Consider the following 19,735-nt stretch of genomic DNA (forward strand, 5'->3'; position numbering starts at 1 on the left):
CAATAATACTTACATTTGCCTAACACTATATTACTTGAAAAGTCTAGCACATGTTGGAATAAAGTTAGGTTTAAGACTTTTAAACCGAGGGAAGTACTAAAGCTACAACATGAGATTACTTGCCAACCACTAATCATATTTCAGTATGGAAATATTTACCAAGGTAAACTATCCCTGTATATACCAAGTATGCAGTACTTGCTAAGATTAACAAGGAATCGTAAACAGTGCATTGCCTTAACGAAAAGTAAAACATATTAAATATTTAATATTTAACTAGGGTTTTATATATGTTAACCTAGAGGAAAATCTTATAATATAATATGTAATTGATTATATATGGAAAAAAAATAATAAAATAAAGAGATAAGAAACATATTAATTACACCTTTCTCAGTGGAACGTCACTATAACATTGAGATACGATTCAAGGACTCAAGACTCTCCGGTATAAATGCCCGGCATCACTGCTGCAAGACACACTCGCTCAGCTGTGGCCACAGCTAACAAACTTTCAGCCATGAAGCTCTTGGTAAGTTTCACTAACAATCGGACTCTCTGATATTGGTTAATATTTAATGTAATGTATTACATAAAATATTCAGGAAAGTAGTAGTCTTTTCGAAGAATATTTCATTTACGCGAATGAAAATATAGTACTTTACTGCTAAATATTATATGACTGTACGTGTGATTTTTCATATATAGGTGCTTGTGATCCTGGTGGCTGCCGCTTGCGCTTCTGAGATTGAGAAGCGAGATGCAGAGCCGAGTTACGTGACGAGGAATTACGCTAGTGCTTACCCAGCATACAGTCACCGTTACCACAATGGAAAGAGGTCTGCCGAGCCAGAGCCTGAGCCATCATACCCAATTTATTCCTCCGGCCTTCGACATGGTTATGATCGTCATTACTACAAGAGGTCTGCCGAACCAGAGCCTGAACCATCGTATCCTCTCTACTTCGCTCCCCGTCATGGTTATCGCCGCCATTTCTACAAGAGGTCTGCAGATCCTGAACCATCCTACTCAGTCTTCTCTAATTATAGTTACCGGCCACTAAACCATTATAGTCACCACTATTACTAGATTTCTGCTGACCTAAATGACACCATCTCTACTTACATTTAGGTCTATGGGAAATCAAACTATATGGTAAACCATCTCAAGAATAATTTTCACACTACGAGGCCTACATGAGAAACAATTGCAAAGATCACACTCATCGCCAGGATTACTATCATTATGACATCAATGAGCTGAAATATGCATTAAATTATTCAACAAGTTTAATGTTATTTTGTTGAGTGTTCTGTTGTACAGCAAAGAAATAAATCTATATAGTAATTGTTAAGTTTATTTTTAATTATCATTTGCATCAATAATATCATAGTGGTATCATAACGCTGAAAACGATTCAAGGTGTTTCCGGTTAGTTGAGATGGTTAAGATGTTTAATGTTGATATGGTTAATATATCTGGAAGAATATATTAACTTCCGTCAATAATATTGATGCAAAAAGATATATGTAATTAATCAATTTTTATTGAGAAAATATTTGTATATATTGCGATTTGGTACTGAACCTATGAAACGATTTCCGTGGAAATTGTATGCTTGCTTTAGGAGGCATGCGATGTATAGACGTATATTTTAAATACACACTACATGTCTAATAACATTTTGACAAAAACAAAATTCTATATAACAGTTTCCTATCAAATACAATACAGTAAGTTCAGATTGAGATGTCAGCATTTAAATATTTTTAATATTTAAATGTATTTATATTTAAATAAAATTAAATATTTATATATAAATAAAATAAAAAATATATATATTTTTTTATGTATACTCTATACAGACGTTAGCTGGATGGAATAGAGTTGGATGGGAAGGGGCCACGATTCGCCGAGCCAAAGCATCCATTTTATAAATATTGTCGGTTCTTTCCTCTGATGCAAATAAGGGTAATATATGATACTATTTACTAAGACTCGCATTAATGCAAGGTTTAAGTGATATTAGTTTATCAGTAGAGTATTCTGAGTGTTGATGAAATATATTTACTGACAATTTTAGACGAAAAATTTATATCAGCCCACGAGGGCTAGTTCACTGTACTCACCTATTTGTGTTTGCGGGGGTTACGCTCTGACTCTTTGGTACCGCCTCTCAACTGTCAATCAACTGGTGTACAGATTCCTGAGCCTACTGGGCTCTTTCATATCTGCATTTGAAACTTTGTATGGAGTCAACCTCCACCACATCACTGCCTAATGCATTCCATCTGTTAACTACCCTGACACTGAAAATGTTGTTTCTAATGTCCCTGTGGCTCATTTGGGTACTCAGTTTCCACCTGTGTCCCCTTGTTTGTGTACCACCCGTGTTAAACAGTTTATCTTTATCTACCCGAATGGAGCCAGTTGGCCGAGCGGACAGCTGCACGCTTTACACGTGATCCTGTGGCCCCGGGTTCGATCCCGGGCTTCGGCGAGAAACGATGGGCAGAGTTTCTTTCACCCTATGCCCCTGTTACATAGCAGTAAATAGGTACCTGGGAGTTAGTCAGCTGTCACGGGCTGCTTCCTGGGGGTGGCGGCCAGGTTGAGGACCAGGCCGCGGGGACACTAAAGCCCCGAAATCAACTCAAGATAACCCTGTCAATTCCTTTGAGTATTTTGTATGAAGTGATCTTGTCTCCCCTTACTCTTCTGTCTTCCAGTGTCGTGAGGTTCATTTCACGCAGCTTTTCCTCGTAACTTATGCCTCTTAGTTCTGGGACTAGCCTAGTGGCATATCTCAGAACTTTTTCCAGCTTCGTCTTCTGCTTGACAAGGTACAGACTCCATGCTGGGGCCGCATACTCCAGGATTGGTCATACATATAGGGTATAGAGAGTTCTGAATGATTCCTTACACAGGTTTCTGAAGGCAGTTCTGATGTTAGATAGTCTCGCTTACGTCGCAGATGTTATTCTCTTGATGTGGGCTTCAGGAGACTAGGTTTGGTGTAACATCAACTTCTAGATCTTTCTCTTTGTCCGTTTCATGAATGACTTTATCTCTCATTCAGTATCCTGTGTCTGACTTCCTGTTTCCACTGTATAGTTTCATGTCCTTGCATTTACTCGAGGTGGAACTTTAGTAGACATTTGTTAGACCATTCATTCAATCTGTCTAGGTCATCTTGGAGCCTCATATTATCTTCCGCCGTCTTTTTCCTCTTCAAAATTTTTGCATCATCAGCAAACAATGAAAGGAATGAATCTTTTCCCTCTTGAAATTCATTTACATATATCAGGAACAGTGCCTAGCGCCACTCATGCTGTGAGTAAACATGCTGCCACAATGACAACAAAAAGGAGGCATGGTCCGGGACCATACCTCGGGACACTAAGCCCCAAAATCAACTCAAGATAACCTCAAGATGCAGTATATAGCGTATAAATTAAAGAGAGGAAAAATGTGGATAATAGAATAAAAGAACATAATATCTATTGAATAATAAATAACTGTTCATATGAGTGTTAAAGGGAGTTTTATAACTTAAGTATAGTTACTCAGAATTTGTCAGGATACGCATGAGAATAACAATAAAAACTATGTTTCAAGAATTGTAGGAAATTCAGGAGTTTGTATCAAGTGTGACCATCACGCCTCAACACGGAAGATTTCACTGACGCCTTTGAGATAAATTTAGCTCTGATGGCTTCGTGCCGCAGCTAATTTGTCAAACAGAATGTTTAATATTATTGTGCTTATTTGAGATGGTCTGTAGAGACTTGCCGGAGAGGTTAGGGGTGTGGTAAGCAAATGTTTTTGGAAGGATGGATGGATGGGTGTGATAATGTTTAGGATGGATGTGGTGAGGTGAGCAAGTCCACAAGGGCCGTGACGATGGTTCGAACCTACCTCCGAGAGAATCCCAGACGCTGCCGGACGGCAAGGAAGCGTCTGGAATCCTCTCAGACGAAGGTTAGAACCCTCGTCACGGCCCTTTTGGATTTGTTCATCTGATGGATCATGCTAGTGTGATTTCTGTGTGCGGTGGGGTGAGATTACGAGTGAGACGAAAGTGGTGTTGGAATAGTGAGGATAATATTAGGTAATGTAAAGGGTGTGTTAATGTGAGAGAGTGGTGAGAAATTGACGAAATGTGTAGGATGAGTGAGACATTGGGTAGCCATAATATTGGTGGGGCGAAATAGCCTATGCAATGGGTTTAGTATTCACCTAGTTGTGCTTGCGGGGGTTGAGCTCTGCTCTTTCGGCCAGCCTTTCAACTGTCAATCAATCAACTGTTACTAACTACTAGGATTTTTCACACACACACTCACACCCAGGAAACAGCCCGGAACAGCTATCTAACTTCCAGTTATCTATTTACTGCCAGGTAACAGGGCCACCAGGGTGAAAGAAACTTTCCCCATTTCTTTCTGCCTGGTCCGGGAATCGAACCGTGGCTTCAGAATTACGAGTCCTGCGCGCTGTCCGCTCAGCTACCAGACCCGGGTGAGTGTGTACTGTAGTGTGGGTGAAGTTATCTGTGGGACTGGTGTAATAAAGTGTCGATAAGGTGACTTCTGGGATAGATGTAATGTAGAGGGTGAGGTCAAGTATTGATGTGGAAAAATCAAATTAGTTATGAGTGGGCAAAAGCTGGCATTGATTAGGTGAGGGGGCAAATTGTGGGTTCTTGACCTTAACGAGCCGCTATACTATGCAGAAGAATGTAATTTTGTTTTCGAAATTACATTGTAGCAATGTTTTATATCAGCATATATCTACAACATAAACTGACAGAGGTGATTACACGGATGAAGATATGTCTTAAGTACTAATATTGGGGAAATGGGTTGTACAAGATATAGCGTGAGTTTGAAGCACAAGGAAAGAAACAATGAGGATAAAACACACTCATAGAACTTTTCTATCGCTCAAAGCGTTAGAGAGAATTTTCTAATATATTCCTACACAACAATTTGGGTATAATACCGCACCTCTCCTTGTCAACCCCTCCTCACTTGTCTGCACATGTCTTTGTCAACCTTTCCCCACTCGTCTGCACATGACCTTGTCAAACTCTTCCCCATCGTCTGCACATTTTTTGTATCAACCCCTCCCCACTCAGCTGTAAAGATATGACACTTTCTGAAATTCTAAAAATTGGAATTAGGGAACACCTAAGATGGCTTCTTTGCCATACTCTGCGGGATCTGTTAAAATCAACCCTCCCTCTCTCTCTCACACACACACACACACACACACACATACACACACACACACACACACACACACACACACACACACACACACACACACACACACACACACACACACACACACACACACACACACACACACACACACACACACACACACACACACACACACACACACACACACACACACACACACACACACACACACACACACACACATATATATATATATATATATATATATATATATATATATATATATATATATATATATATATATATATATATATATATATATATATATATATATATATATATCTGGGCATAAACTGTCATGTTATGTCCAGACCGAGTGAAATGGCCCGGAAAGTAGAGTTGGAAATTCTGTTGGACGACATATTCGACCTCGAGACACAAAAGAAGGTCACTACCAAAGATACCTTACAAGCAGAACTTATTGCAGAAGGAGGAAAGAATCGAGGCAACTACAGAAGCACCATACTGTCCCCCGAGCTTAAAGCGGCAGCTAAAAGCCTTCGTGAGAACAAGGAGATAGTTGTCAGGAGAGGTGACAAGTCGCCAATATATGCCATTCTTAAAAAAGACGAATATCTGGCGAAAATGAACATCATACTCTCTGACCAAACTAAGTTCCAAAGGGTAACGAAGGACACTACAGCCGAATTAAAAGCAAAGGTCAACAAACTGATCGAAACTGTAAACGCCAAGAAATCCGGACTCCACCTGCCAAAGATCATTGGGGAATATAAACCTGGATATGCGTATGGAAATGTCAAGACGCACAAGCCTGGAAACCCACTTCGGCCAATCATTAGCCAGATACCCACACCCACGTACAGACTGGCAAAGCGACTCAACGGCCTGCTGACTCCTTATGTTCCTTGCGCCTTCAGCCTGAAGTCTCCAAAGGAATTTGTGGACTTACTGCGGGGCACACGGGCCACAGGGATAAGAGCCTCGTTGGACGTAGAATCGCTGTTTACCAACGTACCTGTGGACGAGACAATCGGAATGATAGCCGACAGAGTGTATCGTGATCCAGCCTGTACTCCTCTTGACATGCCAGAAAGTATTCTGAGGAAACTACTCCAAGCTTGTACTAAAGAGGCACCCTTCTTGAGCCCGGATGGGCACATGTATAAGCAAGTAGATGGGGTCGCCATGGGTTCTCCCCTAGGTGTCCTGTTTGCAAACTTCTACATGGGTACCATCGAGGAAAAAGTCTTAGTCGACATGAACTTGAAACCGGCCATATACTGCAGGTATGTTGACGACATTTTTACACAGGTACCTGATGTCAGACATCTGCAGAAGCTGAAGGAGGCATTTGAGCAGAGTTCCGTGCTGCGTTTCACTTACGAGACGGAAAAGGATGGGAAGCTGCCTTTTCTAGATGTAACAGTCATGGAAAAGGGCGGAGGTTTCCACACTGCAGTCTACACTAAGGAAACAAACATAGGAATGTGCCTAAATGCCAACAGCGACTGCCCTGACAGGTACAAGAGGAGTGTTGTTAACGCATACGTCGACCGTGCTCTCAGCCACAGCTCAGAATGGAAGCAAGTCGACGAAGAACTCTGTAGGGTAAGGCAGGTCCTAGTCAATAACGGCTTCTCCAATGGTTTCATCGAAGACATCATAAGAAGGAAAGTGAAAAGCCATGCAACCTCTGAAGAGACAACTAACACAACACCTATACCCCCTATTAGACTATTTTACAGGAACTTCTTTTCCACAGCTCATAAAACGGAGGAAAGGGTCCTGAAAGATATTGTTAATAGAAACGTTATCCCTACAGACAAAAATCAGAGGATACAACTGACGATTTACTATAAAACCAGAAAAACGGCCAGCCTACTCATGAGAAACTCTCCAGACACAAAACAGAACGCTTTAAAAGAGACTAATGTCGTCTATGCCTTCAAATGCCCACTTGGGGACTGTAAGCTCCAAAAAACCCAGTATATAGGCAAGACAACAACATCTCTTTCTAGGCGTTTAACGATGCATAAGCAACAGGGCTCCATTAAGGAACATATAATCTCTTCCCATAACCAAACCATCGCCAGAGAAATCCTAGTAAACAACACAGAAATCATCGATAGATACAGCGATAGCAGGCGGCTTGACGTTTGCGAGGCACTACACATCAAGAAGTCAACACCAGCAATCAACAGCCAATTATTGCACAACTATATTCTACCCACCTCAAGACTCCGCTCCAATATAGAAGCATCAAGAAATATGGACCAATAGGCTTTCTACAAACACTTCTATTCAATACCCATTGTTTCTGTTCTGTCTTGTGTTGATACTTTTAATACCCTATTAATATCCCCTCCTGTTCTGTCTTGTGGTAATGCCACATCACCCTTCCCACCTCACTCAAATGTAGATATAAAATCAGAGATACGTTCTAATCAGTTGTGTATTTGTGAAGTCTTTGAAAATGTAATAAGTTTTACGAAACGCGCCCGTGTCGCGTCAGACTAGAAATAAAAATGAATTTTGGAGAAGTGATTTTTGATTTACCTCCAACAGTGAAGCGTAATGTACGAAAGATTGAGAAAATTCGTGTTAGAATTATTAATCTTACTTTTTCGGTCATATTTAATAATATATATATATAAATATATATATATATATATATATATATATATATATATATATATATATATATATATATATATATATAAATAAATATATATATATAAATATATATATATATATATATATATATATATATATATATATATATATATATATATATATATATATAACTGAAAACTCACACCCCAGAAGTGACTCGAACCCATACTCCCACAACTGGTATGTACAGGGACGCCTTAATCCGCTTGACCATCACGACCGGACAATAAGGAAGTGATAGCCGAGGCTATTTGAACCACTTCCCCGCCGGCACTCGGATGGTAATCTTGGGCATAGCATTTTATCAAATCACCTCATTCTTTGGGGCACACGTGAGGAACACAAATGCAAACAAGCCTGAATGGTCCCCAGGACTATATACAACTGAAAACTCACACCCCAGAAGTGACTCGAACCCATACTCCCACAACTGGTATGTACAGGGACGCCTTAATCCGCTTGACCATCACGACCGGACAATAAGGAAGTGATAGCCGAGGCTATTTGAACCACTTCCCCGCCGGCACTCGGATGGTAATCTTGGGCATAGCATTTTATCAAATCACCTCATTCTTTGGGGCACACGTGAGGAACACAAATGCAAACAAGCCTGAATGGTCCCCAGGACTATATACAACTGAAAACTCACACCCCAGAAGTGACTCGAACCCATACTCCCACAACTGGTATGTACAGGGACGCCTTAATCCGCTTGACCATCACGACCGGACAATAAGGAAGTGATAGCCGAGGCTATTTGAACCACTTCCCCGCCGGCACTCGGATGGTAATCTTGGGCATAGCATTTTATCAAATCACCTCATTCTTTGGGGCACACGTGAGGAACACAAATGCAAACAAGCCTGAATGGTCCCCAGGACTATATACAACTGAAAACTCACACCCCAGAAGTGACTCGAACCCATACTCCCACAACTGGTATGTACAGGGACGCCTTAATCCGCTTGACCATCACGACCGGACAATAAGGAAGTGATAGCCGAGGCTATTTGAACCACTTCCCCGCCGGCACTCGGATGGTAATCTTGGGCACAGCATTTTATCAAATCACCTCATTCTTTGGGGCACACGTGAGGAACACAAATGCAAACAAGCCTGAATGGTCCCCAGGACTATATACAACTGAAAACTCACACCCCAGAAGTGACTCGAACCCATACTCCCACAACTGGTATGTACAGGGACGCCTTAATCCGCTTGACCATCACGACCGGACAATAAGGAAGTGATAGCCGAGGCTATTTGAACCACTTCCCCGCCGGCACTCGGATGGTAATCTTGGGCATAGCATTTTATCAAATCACCTCATTCTTTGGGGCACACGTGAGGAACACAAATGCAAACAAGCCTGAATGGTCCCCAGGACTATATACAACTGAAAACTCACACCCCAGAAGTGACTCGAACCCATACTCCCACAACTGGTATGTACAGGGACGCCTTAATCCGCTTGACCATCACGACCGGACAATAAGGAAGTGATAGCCGAGGCTATTTGAACCACTTCCCCGCCGGCACTCGGATGGTAATCTTGGGCATAGCATTTTATCAAATCACCTCATTCTTTGGGGCACACGTGAGGAACACAAATGCAAACAAGCCTGAATGGTCCCCAGGACTATATACAACTGAAAACTCACACCCCAGAAGTGACTCGAACCCATACTCCCACAACTGGTATGTACAGGGACGCCTTAATCCGCTTGACCATCACGACCGGACAATAAGGAAGTGATAGCCGAGGCTATTTGAACCACTTCCCCGCCGGCACTCGGATGGTAATCTTGGGCATAGCATTTTATCAAATCACCTCATTCTTTGGGGCACACGTGAGGAACACAAATGCAAACAAGCCTGAATGGTCCCCAGGACTATATACAACTGAAAACTCACACCCCAGAAGTGACTCGAACCCATACTCCCACAACTGGTATGTACAGGGACGCCTTAATCCGCTTGACCATCACGACCGGACAATAAGGAAGTGATAGCCGAGGCTATTTGAACCACTTCCCCGCCGGCACTCGGATGGTAATCTTGGGCATAGCATTTTATCAAATCACCTCATTCTTTGGGGCACACGTGAGGAACACAAATGCAAACAAGCCTGAATGGTCCCCAGGACTATATACAACTGAAAACTCACACCCCAGAAGTGACTCGAACCCATACTCCCACAACTGGTATGTACAGGGACGCCTTAATCCGCTTGACCATCACGACCGGACAATAAGGAAGTGATAGCCGAGGCTATTTGAACCACTTCCCCGCCGGCACTCGGATGGTAATCTTGGGCATAGCATTTTATCAAATCACCTCATTCTTTGGGGCACACGTGAGGAACACAAATGCAAACAAGCCTGAATGGTCCCCAGGACTATATACAACTGAAAACTCACACCCCAGAAGTGACTCGAACCCATACTCCCACAACTGGTATGTACAGGGACGCCTTAATCCGCTTGACCATCACGACCGGACAATAAGGAAGTGATAGCCGAGGCTATTTGAACCACTTCCCCGCCGGCACTCGGATGGTAATCTTGGGCATAGCATTTTATCAAATCACCTCATTCTTTGGGGCACACGTGAGGAACACCATCCGAGATTACCGTCCGAGTGCCGGCGGGGAAGTGGTTCAAATAGCCTCGGCTATCACTTCCTTATTGTCCGGTCGTGATGGTCAAGCGGATTAAGGCGTCCCTGTACATACCAGTTGTGGGAGTATGGGTTCGAGTCACTTCTGGGGTGTGAGTTTTCAGTTGTATATAGTCCTGGGGACCATTCAGGCTTGTTTGCATTTGTGTTCCTCACGTGTGCCCCAAAGAATGAGGTGATTTGATAAAATGCTATGCCCAAGATTACCATCCGAGTGCCGGCGGGGAAGTGGTTCAAATAGCCTCGGCTATCACTTCCTTATTGTCCGGTCGTGATGGTCAAGCGGATTAAGGCGTCCCTGTACATACCAGTTGTGGGAGTATGGGTTCGAGTCACTTCTGGGGTGTGAGTTTTCAGTTGTATATAGTCCTGGGGACCATTCAGGCTTGTTTGCATTTGTGTTCCTCACGTGTGCCCCAAAGAATGAGGTGATTTGATAAAATGCTATGCCCAAGATTATCATCCGAGTGCCGGCGGGGAAGTGGTTCAAATAGCCTCGGCTATCACTTCCTTATTGTCCGGTCGTGATGGTCAAGCGGATTAAGGCGTCCCTGTACATACCAGTTGTGGGAGTATGGGTTCGAGTCACTTCTGGGGTGTGAGTTTTCAGTTGTATATAGTCCTGGGGACCATTCAGGCTTGTTTGCATTTGTGTTCCTCACGTGTGCCCCAAAGAATGAGGTGATTTGATAAAATGCTATGCCCAAGATTACCATCCGAGTGCCGGCGGGGAAGTGGTTCAAATAGCCTCGGCTATCACTTCCTTATTGTCCGGTCGTGATGGTCAAGCGGATTAAGGCGTCCCTGTACATACCAGTTGTGGGAGTATGGGTTCGAGTCACTTCTGGGGTGTGAGTTTTCAGTTGTATATAGTCCTGGGAACCATTCAGGCTTGTTTGCATTTGTGTTCCTCACGTGTGCCCCAAAGAATGAGGTGATTTGATAAAATGCTATGCCCAAGATTACCATCCGAGTGCCGGCGGGGAAGTGGTTCAAATAGCCTCGGCTATCACTTCCTTATTGTCCGGTCGTGATGGTCAAGCGGATTAAGGCGTCCCTGTACATACCAGTTGTGGGAGTATGGGTTCGAGTCACTTCTGGGGTGTGAGTTTTCAGTTGTATATAGTCCTGGGGACCATTCAGGCTTGTTTGCATATATATATATATATATATATATATATATATATATATATATATATATATATATATATATATATATATATATATATATATATATATATATATATTTTGTGACGATAATCTCTTTCAAGAGAGATTGAGCCTGCTCTTCCCTACATAATTCACGTCATTCAAGTACAAGATACTATATTGAAAACGTTATCGCCAAACGTTTTGCCCAGGAAGCACAGCGTACCTTGCACCACCAGACACACCGGCTCCCGCCCGCCGTCAATGAGCAAACTACCCATTCTCCGCCTGCCTGCTCCTGATTGGCTGGTGTGTCGCCGCACCTGCACTCACGCCACTACCTGAGTCGACGTCAGGGCCAGCACACGCCGTACTCCTCAGAATATCTCTGTGCTCTTTGGAGTTGACATCTCTCTCTAGTAGACAAAGCTCTGGCTGTCGTGTACTAAGGGAGGTGGCAGCTTAAGCCAGTATTCTCAGCACCTGATTAATATTATTATCATTGTATTGCACTTTATTTTATTTTAGAGTAAATTTTACAGCCATTAATTATTCCTGTTGTTTTGTTTGTTGACTTGTTTTGAATTTTACGTAAGCCTAGGGATTGTATTTGTTCATATCTTGTTTTCTAGAGTAATTAAAATTTAATTGATTGTACTTTGTGTTTTGTGTGTCTTCCCATTACCTTACCACAGACAAACAGGCAAGCTGTTTCTTTTTTTTCTGTAAATGTGACGAGGCATTGCCATATGCATAAGCAACAGGGCTCCATTAAGGAACATATAATCTCTTCCCACAACCAAACCATCGCCAGAGAAATCCTAGTAAACAACACAGAAATCATCGATAGATACAGCGACAGCAGGCGGCTTGACGTCTGCGAGGCTCTACACATCAAGAAGTCAACACCAGCAATCAACAGCCAATTAATGCACAACTATATTCTACCCACCTCAAGACTCCGCTCCAATATATAAGCATCAAGAAATATGGACCAATAGGGTTTCTACAAATCACTTCCATTCAATACCCATTGTTTTATGTTCTGTCTTGTGTTTAGGAATTTAATACCCTATTAATACCACCTCACCCCATCCACCTCACTCAAATGTAGATATAAACAAATCGAAGATGTGTAAGTTCTATTCAGTTGTGTATGTGTAAGCTAAAGTCTTTGAAAATGTAATAAGTTTTACGAAACGCGCTCAAGTTTGGCAAAACGTTTGGCGATAACTTTTTCAATATAGTATCTTGTACTTGAATGACGTGAATTATGTAGGGAAGAGCAGGCTCAATCTCTCTTAAAAGAGATTATCGTCACAAAATATATATATATATATATATATATATATATATATATATATATATATATATATATATATATATATATATATATATATATATATATATATATATATTTATATATAGGGAGAGGGAGAGGCCTAGGGGACGGACGTGTGGCGGAGGAGCTGCTGCCTTCTCAGCCATTACCCTGAGACATCTTGGCCTCACCGTACCAAGTCTCAACCATATTCACCGTGAATACACCAAGCAGACGTGGGAGTGGCCGGAAGTGCCTACGGTGTACCATCTATGTGAAAACTTATCAAAACAGGTGGGTTGGCAGTGTGGAGTCATGGAGGCTGTAGTGAGGGGCCAGGATGGACCCTGCAGGCCTCCCATAGTGAGGGGAGGTGGGGGGTGAGTGAGGGGTGTTGTGTGGTCAGGAGAGAGAGGTGGGGGTTACGCGTGTGCCAAACAGTGTTTTGTGTTTTTCTTTTTTGAAAGTTTTGCTGAACAAGTTACGTTGTCAGCGATAATTGGCGCAACATATCTATCATATTGTGAGTACATCACACGTGCAGTGAGTCAGATTACAAGTGTGTGATTCATTCATTATTGTGCAGTGATATACGGGGAAATTATACCAGTGTTAGTGTCGCCCTGACCCCCGCCCCCACCCAGCGCCCAGGCCGGGAAGTACCTGCTCTTCCCCTACTACCCACCCCACCACGTCGCCTCCCCACCCACGAGGCCACCTTGCCACCCGCCCATAGAAGCCGGGAGGCTCCCATGTGTGTCTACGCTACCCACCCACCCAGTGTATACCCACATATTGTGTAGTGGGTGTATACCCACACTTTGTATAGAGGTGGTATATGTATTACCACTCACCTGAGTAGTAAGTGCCACGGCCAGCTGATCACCCCCCCAGCCTCCAACCGCCGCCCACCCTCCAGTCTCCACCCGCCGTCCACCTTCCCGCCCAGCGCCCGCCCAGCGCCAGCCCAGCGCCCGCCCATGTCGCAGCTCCCAACAGATAGCCAGGCTTCTCCAAGCCAAGATGAGCCATCAAACAGGGGTAGACAAGGTAGATGTCAGACGTGTGACCGGGTATGCTATATCCGGTTGAGTGACGATAATGTGCGCAGTCATTACCACAACGGAGCCAGGTGTTTGGGTTCTGGGCGCCCTCCCAGGGAGAACACCAATCAACAGCCCACACCGCCCGTAAGGCAAAACACCTCCCAGACCTTCATTCCCACAGAAAATTTATTAGAAGCTATCAAAGCAACATCGGCCAGAACCTTGCAACACATCCCTAAAGCAGCCCGCCCCCATGCAGCAGCCAAATTATCTGCCCTCCTGAGAAAGGTCAACGACTCTCCTGGAACGACCCAAGCATGGCACAACCTCCTAATGTTTGGCAACATATGTCTAGCCACCCCTGCAAGGAGAGACAAAACCTTAGCTGCCTCAGTCATCAAAGCTATAAATGATTTTCCCAGGGAGGACAACCAGGTGCGCCTTCCCACTCGCGCGAGAAACACCCACGGCAGGAAGAGCAACAGTGGCATATCCGAGACATCAAAAATCAGAACATCAGTCACCAAGAAAATAGAAGAAGGAAACACTATTGGCGCAATACGAGTCATCACCAGTGAGGACTCAATTGCCGACAGAGATGCCGCAACAGCTCAAGCCCTAAGGGAGAAACACCCACCCAGGGCTCCGCGTGAGGACGACATTGTACAAGTGGGGGCTACCGGAGCAGACCCTCTCTGGGTGGCTGAATCTGTGGTCCATAAAGCAGCCTTGTCCTTCCCTACAGGATCAGCAGGTGGGTTCACAGGACTAAAACCCAACCACCTCAAGCAAATGCTCAACCCTGCACTGGGTGACATTGCAAAGAACCTCTTGGTGGAACTAACCAGATTCACCAACACATGTCTAGCTGGCAACATACCAGCGTCCATAAGACCTATCTTTTTTGGAGCATCTCTCCGTGCTCTAAAGAAAAAGGATGGAGGGATCAGGCCAATAGCTGTGGGCAATTCTCTCCGGCGTCTCGTCGCAAAGGCAGCTGCAAGAACAGTTAGTGATGCAGCGGCCAACATGCTGAAGCCAAAACAGCTCGGGTTTGGCATTCCACAAGGGTGTGAGGCGGCAGCCCATGCAGCTCGAGCCTTCATCGCCAACATCACAGACGAAAAGGCCCTTATCAAGCTAGATTTCAAAAATGCGTTCAATTTGGTGCGGAGGGATGCTGTACTCCGTGCGGTTCATAGTCATTTCCCTTCCCTCTACCCTTTTGTACATTCATGCTACAGTATGGATCTTAAGCTACTTTTTGGCGAACATGAAATTGACTCGCGAGAAGGCGTCCAACAGGGTGACCCCCTCGCTCCTCTCCTTTTCTGCTTAGTCATCAAACAAGTCACAGAGGTCCTGTCCAGCGAGCTTAACATCTGGTTCTTGGATGATGGTACCCTAGCTGGTTCCCAAGACTCCCTCCTGGAGGACATCAGAAAAATCCAGGAGCAAGGTGCAGTTTTAGGCCTCACCCTGAACCCTTCTAAATGTGAAATAATATGTTCCAACCAGGGCATCGTAGAGAGAATAGAGGGTCTTCTGCCAAATATCCATAAAACTAAACCTGAAGACAGCACACTCCTAGGAGCTCCCCTGGGGTTGAAAGCCATCGATGAGGTCCTTGATAAGAAAATCGCCGACCTTAAGAGGATGGATGGGAGGATTGAGGATATTGATGCTCATGATGCACTCTACCTCATCACCAGATGTCTGTCCCTCCCCAGGTTAACCTACTTTCTGAGGTGTTCACCATCTTACAGTAGCCAAAAACTAAGTGAGTATGACCGGTTACTGAAATCAATGCTAGAAAAAGCCCTTAACCTCTCTCTCGATGACCTACAGTGGAAACAAGCCTCTCTTCCCGTAAGACTTGGGGGCCTCGGAGTTCGAACAGCAACGCAAATCGCTGTTCCAGCCTTCCTGTCCTCCTTATCAGCATCCGACGACCTTGTGAAGGAAATTCTACCTGCCCACTTACATCAGCTGGCAGGTGTACATGATCCCAATTTTACACGCTGTGCCACAGAGTGGGCCTCTCGTGCAGGCCAATCACCTCAACCACCATCCCCAAAATCCCACAAGCAATCCAGCTGGGATGGTCCCATTGTAGACCAAGTTGCTGCAGAGTGCCTGGGTGCTGCAACAACACAACACGACATTGCTCGCCTCACAGCAGTAGCAGCACCACATGCAGGGGATTTCCTGTTAGCAACCCCAATGTCGGCAACTGGCACGCGTCTCACACCACACGCCCTCCGAATTGCTGTGGCCCTCCGCCTTGCTGCCCCAATCCACACCAGATATAGGTGTATTTGCGGCGAGGTGGTGGCTGACAGGTACGGTCACCATGGCCTACTCTGCCAAAGCACAGGGGGATGGCACTCGAGGCACAGCGAAGTTAACGACATCATCAAGAGGAGCCTCACCACAGCTGGATGCCCAGCTGAAAGAGAGCCCCGTTACCTAACGCCCCGTAACTCTGATGCTCTTATTGGTCGCCCAGATGGTATCACAGTGAACCCCTGGAAGAATGGCAAGCAGTTGGTATGGGACTACACGTGCGTATCAACCCTGGCTAACACCTACATTAACCTCAGTGTTGCACAAATCCCGTAAGTATAGAGAACTGGATCACCACTACAATTTTTGTCCCCATTGCTTCTGAGACGCTCGGCGCCTGGGGTAAAAGTGCTACCAGTTTTTTGAAGGAACTGGGTTCTAGGCTCATTGAAACAACAAGGGACCCGAGAGCTGCAAGCTTTCTTTTCCAGCGCCTCAGTGTGGCGATACAGAGGGGAAATGCGCACTGCATCCAGGGTTCCTGCCCGCCATCTGAGGAGCTGGAGGAACTCGACAACCTATGACAACCATCTTTGTAACCTATATGTAACTCCTTTTTTGTTACAAAGTTCAAATAAAGCAAATATATATGTGTACATACAAAAGAATGGGGGTGGTAGGAGAAGATAATATTAGTGTTCAGTGAGAAACCACAAGGTCTCCTCTGAATACTTTTTATTTTCTTCTCCGAGGCTATGGGTCCCCACATTGGCACCAGAGGTGGTACCCTCACAAACTTTTATATATTTATATATATATATATATATATTTATATATATGTATATATATATATATATATTTATATATATATATATATATATATATATATATATATATATATATATATATATATATATATATATATATATATATATGTGTGTGTGTGTGTGTGTGTGTGTGTGTGTGTGTGTGTGTGTGTGTGTGTGTGTGTGTGTGTGTGTGTGTGTGTGTGTGTGTGTGTGTGTGTGTGTGTGTGTGTGTGTGTGTGTGTGTGTGTGTGTGTGAGAGAGGGAGGGTTGATTTTAACAGATCCCGCAGAGTATGGCAAAGAAGCCATCTTAGGTGTTCCCTAATTCCAATTTTTAGAATTTCAGAAAGTGTCATATCTTTACAGCTGAGTGGGGAGGGGTTGATACAAAAAATGTGCAGACGATGGGGAAGAGTTTGACAAGGTCATGTGCAGACGAGTGGGGAAAGGTTGACAAAGACATGTGCAGACTAGTGAGGAGGAGTTGACAAGGAGAGGTGCGGTATTATACCCAAATTGTTGTGTAGGAAAAGTGTTATATGGAAAAAAATAATAAAATAAATAGATAAGAAACATATTAATTACAGCTTTCTCAGTGGAACGTCACTATAACATTGAGATACGATTCAAGGACTCAAGACTCTCCGGTATAAAAGCCCGGCATCACTGCTGCAAGACACACTCGCTCAGCTGTGGCCACTGCTAACCAACTTTCAGCCATGAAGCTCTTGGTAAGTTGAACTAACAATCGGACTCTCTGATATTGGTTAATATTTAATGTAATGTATTACATAAAATATCAAGGAAAGTAGTAGTCTTTTCGAAGAATATTTAATTTACGCGAATGAAAATATAGTACTTTACTGCTAAATATTATATGACTGTACGTGTGATTTTTCATATATAGGTGCTTGTGATCCTGGTGGCTGCCGCTTGCGCTTCTGAGATTGAGAAGCGAGATGCAGAGCCCAGTTACGTGACGAGCAATTACGCTAGTGCTTACCCAGCATACAGTCACCGTTACCACAATGGAAAGAGGTCTGCCGAGCCAGAGCCTGAGCCATCATACCCAATTTATTCCTCCGGCCTTCGACATGGTTATGATCGTCATTACTACAAGAGGTCTGCCGAACCAAAGCCTGAACCATCGTATCCTCTCTACTTCGCTCCCCGTCATGGTTATCGCCGCCATTTCTACAAGAGGTCTGCAGATCCTGAACCATCCTACTCAGTCTTCTCTAATTATGGTTACCGGCCACTAAACCATTATAGTCACCACTATTACTAGATTTCTGCTGACCTAAATGACACCATCTCTACTTACATTTAGGTCTATGGGAAATCAAACTATATGGTAAACCATCTCAACAATAATTTTCAGACTACGAGGCCTACATGACAAACAATTGCAAAGATCACACTCATCGCCAGGATTACTATCATTATGACATCAATGAGCTGATATATGCATTAAATTATTCAACAAGTTTAATGTTATTTTGTTGAGTGTTCTGTTGTACAGCAAAGAAATAAATCTATATAGTAATTGTTAAGTTTATTATTAATTATCATTTGCATCATTAATATCATAGTGGTATCATAACGATGAAAACGATTCAAGGTGTTTCCGGCTGCTTGACATGGTTAAGATGTTTAATGTTGATATGGTTAATATATCTGGAAGAATATATTAACTTCCATCAATAATATTGATGCAAAAAGATATATGTAATTAATCAATTTTTATAGAGAAAATACTTGTATATATTGCGATTTGGTACTGAACCTATGAAACGATTTCCGTGGAAATTGTGTGCTTGCTTTAGGAGGCATGCGATGTATAGACGTATATTTTAAATACACACTACATGTCTAATAACATTTTGACAAAAACAAAATTCTATATAACAGTTTCCTATCAAATACAATACAGTAAGTTCAGATTGAGATGTCAGCATATAAATATTTTTAATATTTAAATGTATTTATATTTAAATAAAATTAAATATTTATATATAAATAAAATAAAAAATATATATATTTTTTTATGTATTCTCTATACAGACGTTAGCTGGAAGGAATAGAGTTGGATGGGAAGGGGCCACGATTCGCCGAGCCAAAGCATCAATTTTATAAATATTGTCGGTTCTTTCCTCTGATGCAAATAAGGGTAATATATGATAATATTTACTACGACTCGCATTAATGCAAGGTTAAAGTGATATTAGTTTATCAGTAGAGTATTCTGAGTGTTGATGAAATATATTTACTGACAATTTTAGACGAAAAAATTTATATCAGCCCACGAGGGCTAGTTCACTGTACTCACCTATTTGTGTTTGGGGGTGTTACGCTCTGGCTCTTTGGTACCGCCTGTCAACTGTCAATCAACTGGTGTACAGATTCCTGAGCCTACTGGGCTCTTTCATATCTACATTTGAAACTTTGTATGGAGTCAACCTCCACCACATCACTGCCTAATGCATTCCATCTGTTAACTACCCTGACACTGAAAATGTTGTTTCTAATGTCCCTGTGGCTCATTTGG

The 19,735-nt window shown here is 43.1% G+C and overlaps 1 protein-coding gene across 1 annotated transcript in view; it reads left to right on the top strand.

Annotated features, from left to right (window-relative positions):
- Positions 1 to 18,645, top strand: part of LOC123752787 (uncharacterized) — a 44,926-nt gene extending 26,281 nt beyond the window's left edge. The window contains exons 2-5 of the mRNA XM_069305238.1: positions 709 to 1,072; positions 17,554 to 17,660; positions 17,844 to 17,918; positions 18,095 to 18,645. Coding sequence (XP_069161339.1) covers positions 709 to 1,072; positions 17,554 to 17,660; positions 17,844 to 17,918; positions 18,095 to 18,475 — 927 coding nt within the window. The 3' untranslated portion in view covers positions 18,476 to 18,645. The remainder of the gene's footprint in view (positions 1 to 708; positions 1,073 to 17,553; positions 17,661 to 17,843; positions 17,919 to 18,094) is intronic.
- Positions 18,646 to 19,735: the final 1,090 nt, after the last annotated feature.

This window comes from Procambarus clarkii, chromosome 54 (assembly GCF_040958095.1).
Source record: "Procambarus clarkii isolate CNS0578487 chromosome 54, FALCON_Pclarkii_2.0, whole genome shotgun sequence".
Classification (NCBI taxonomy): Eukaryota; Metazoa; Arthropoda; class Malacostraca; order Decapoda; family Cambaridae; genus Procambarus; species Procambarus clarkii.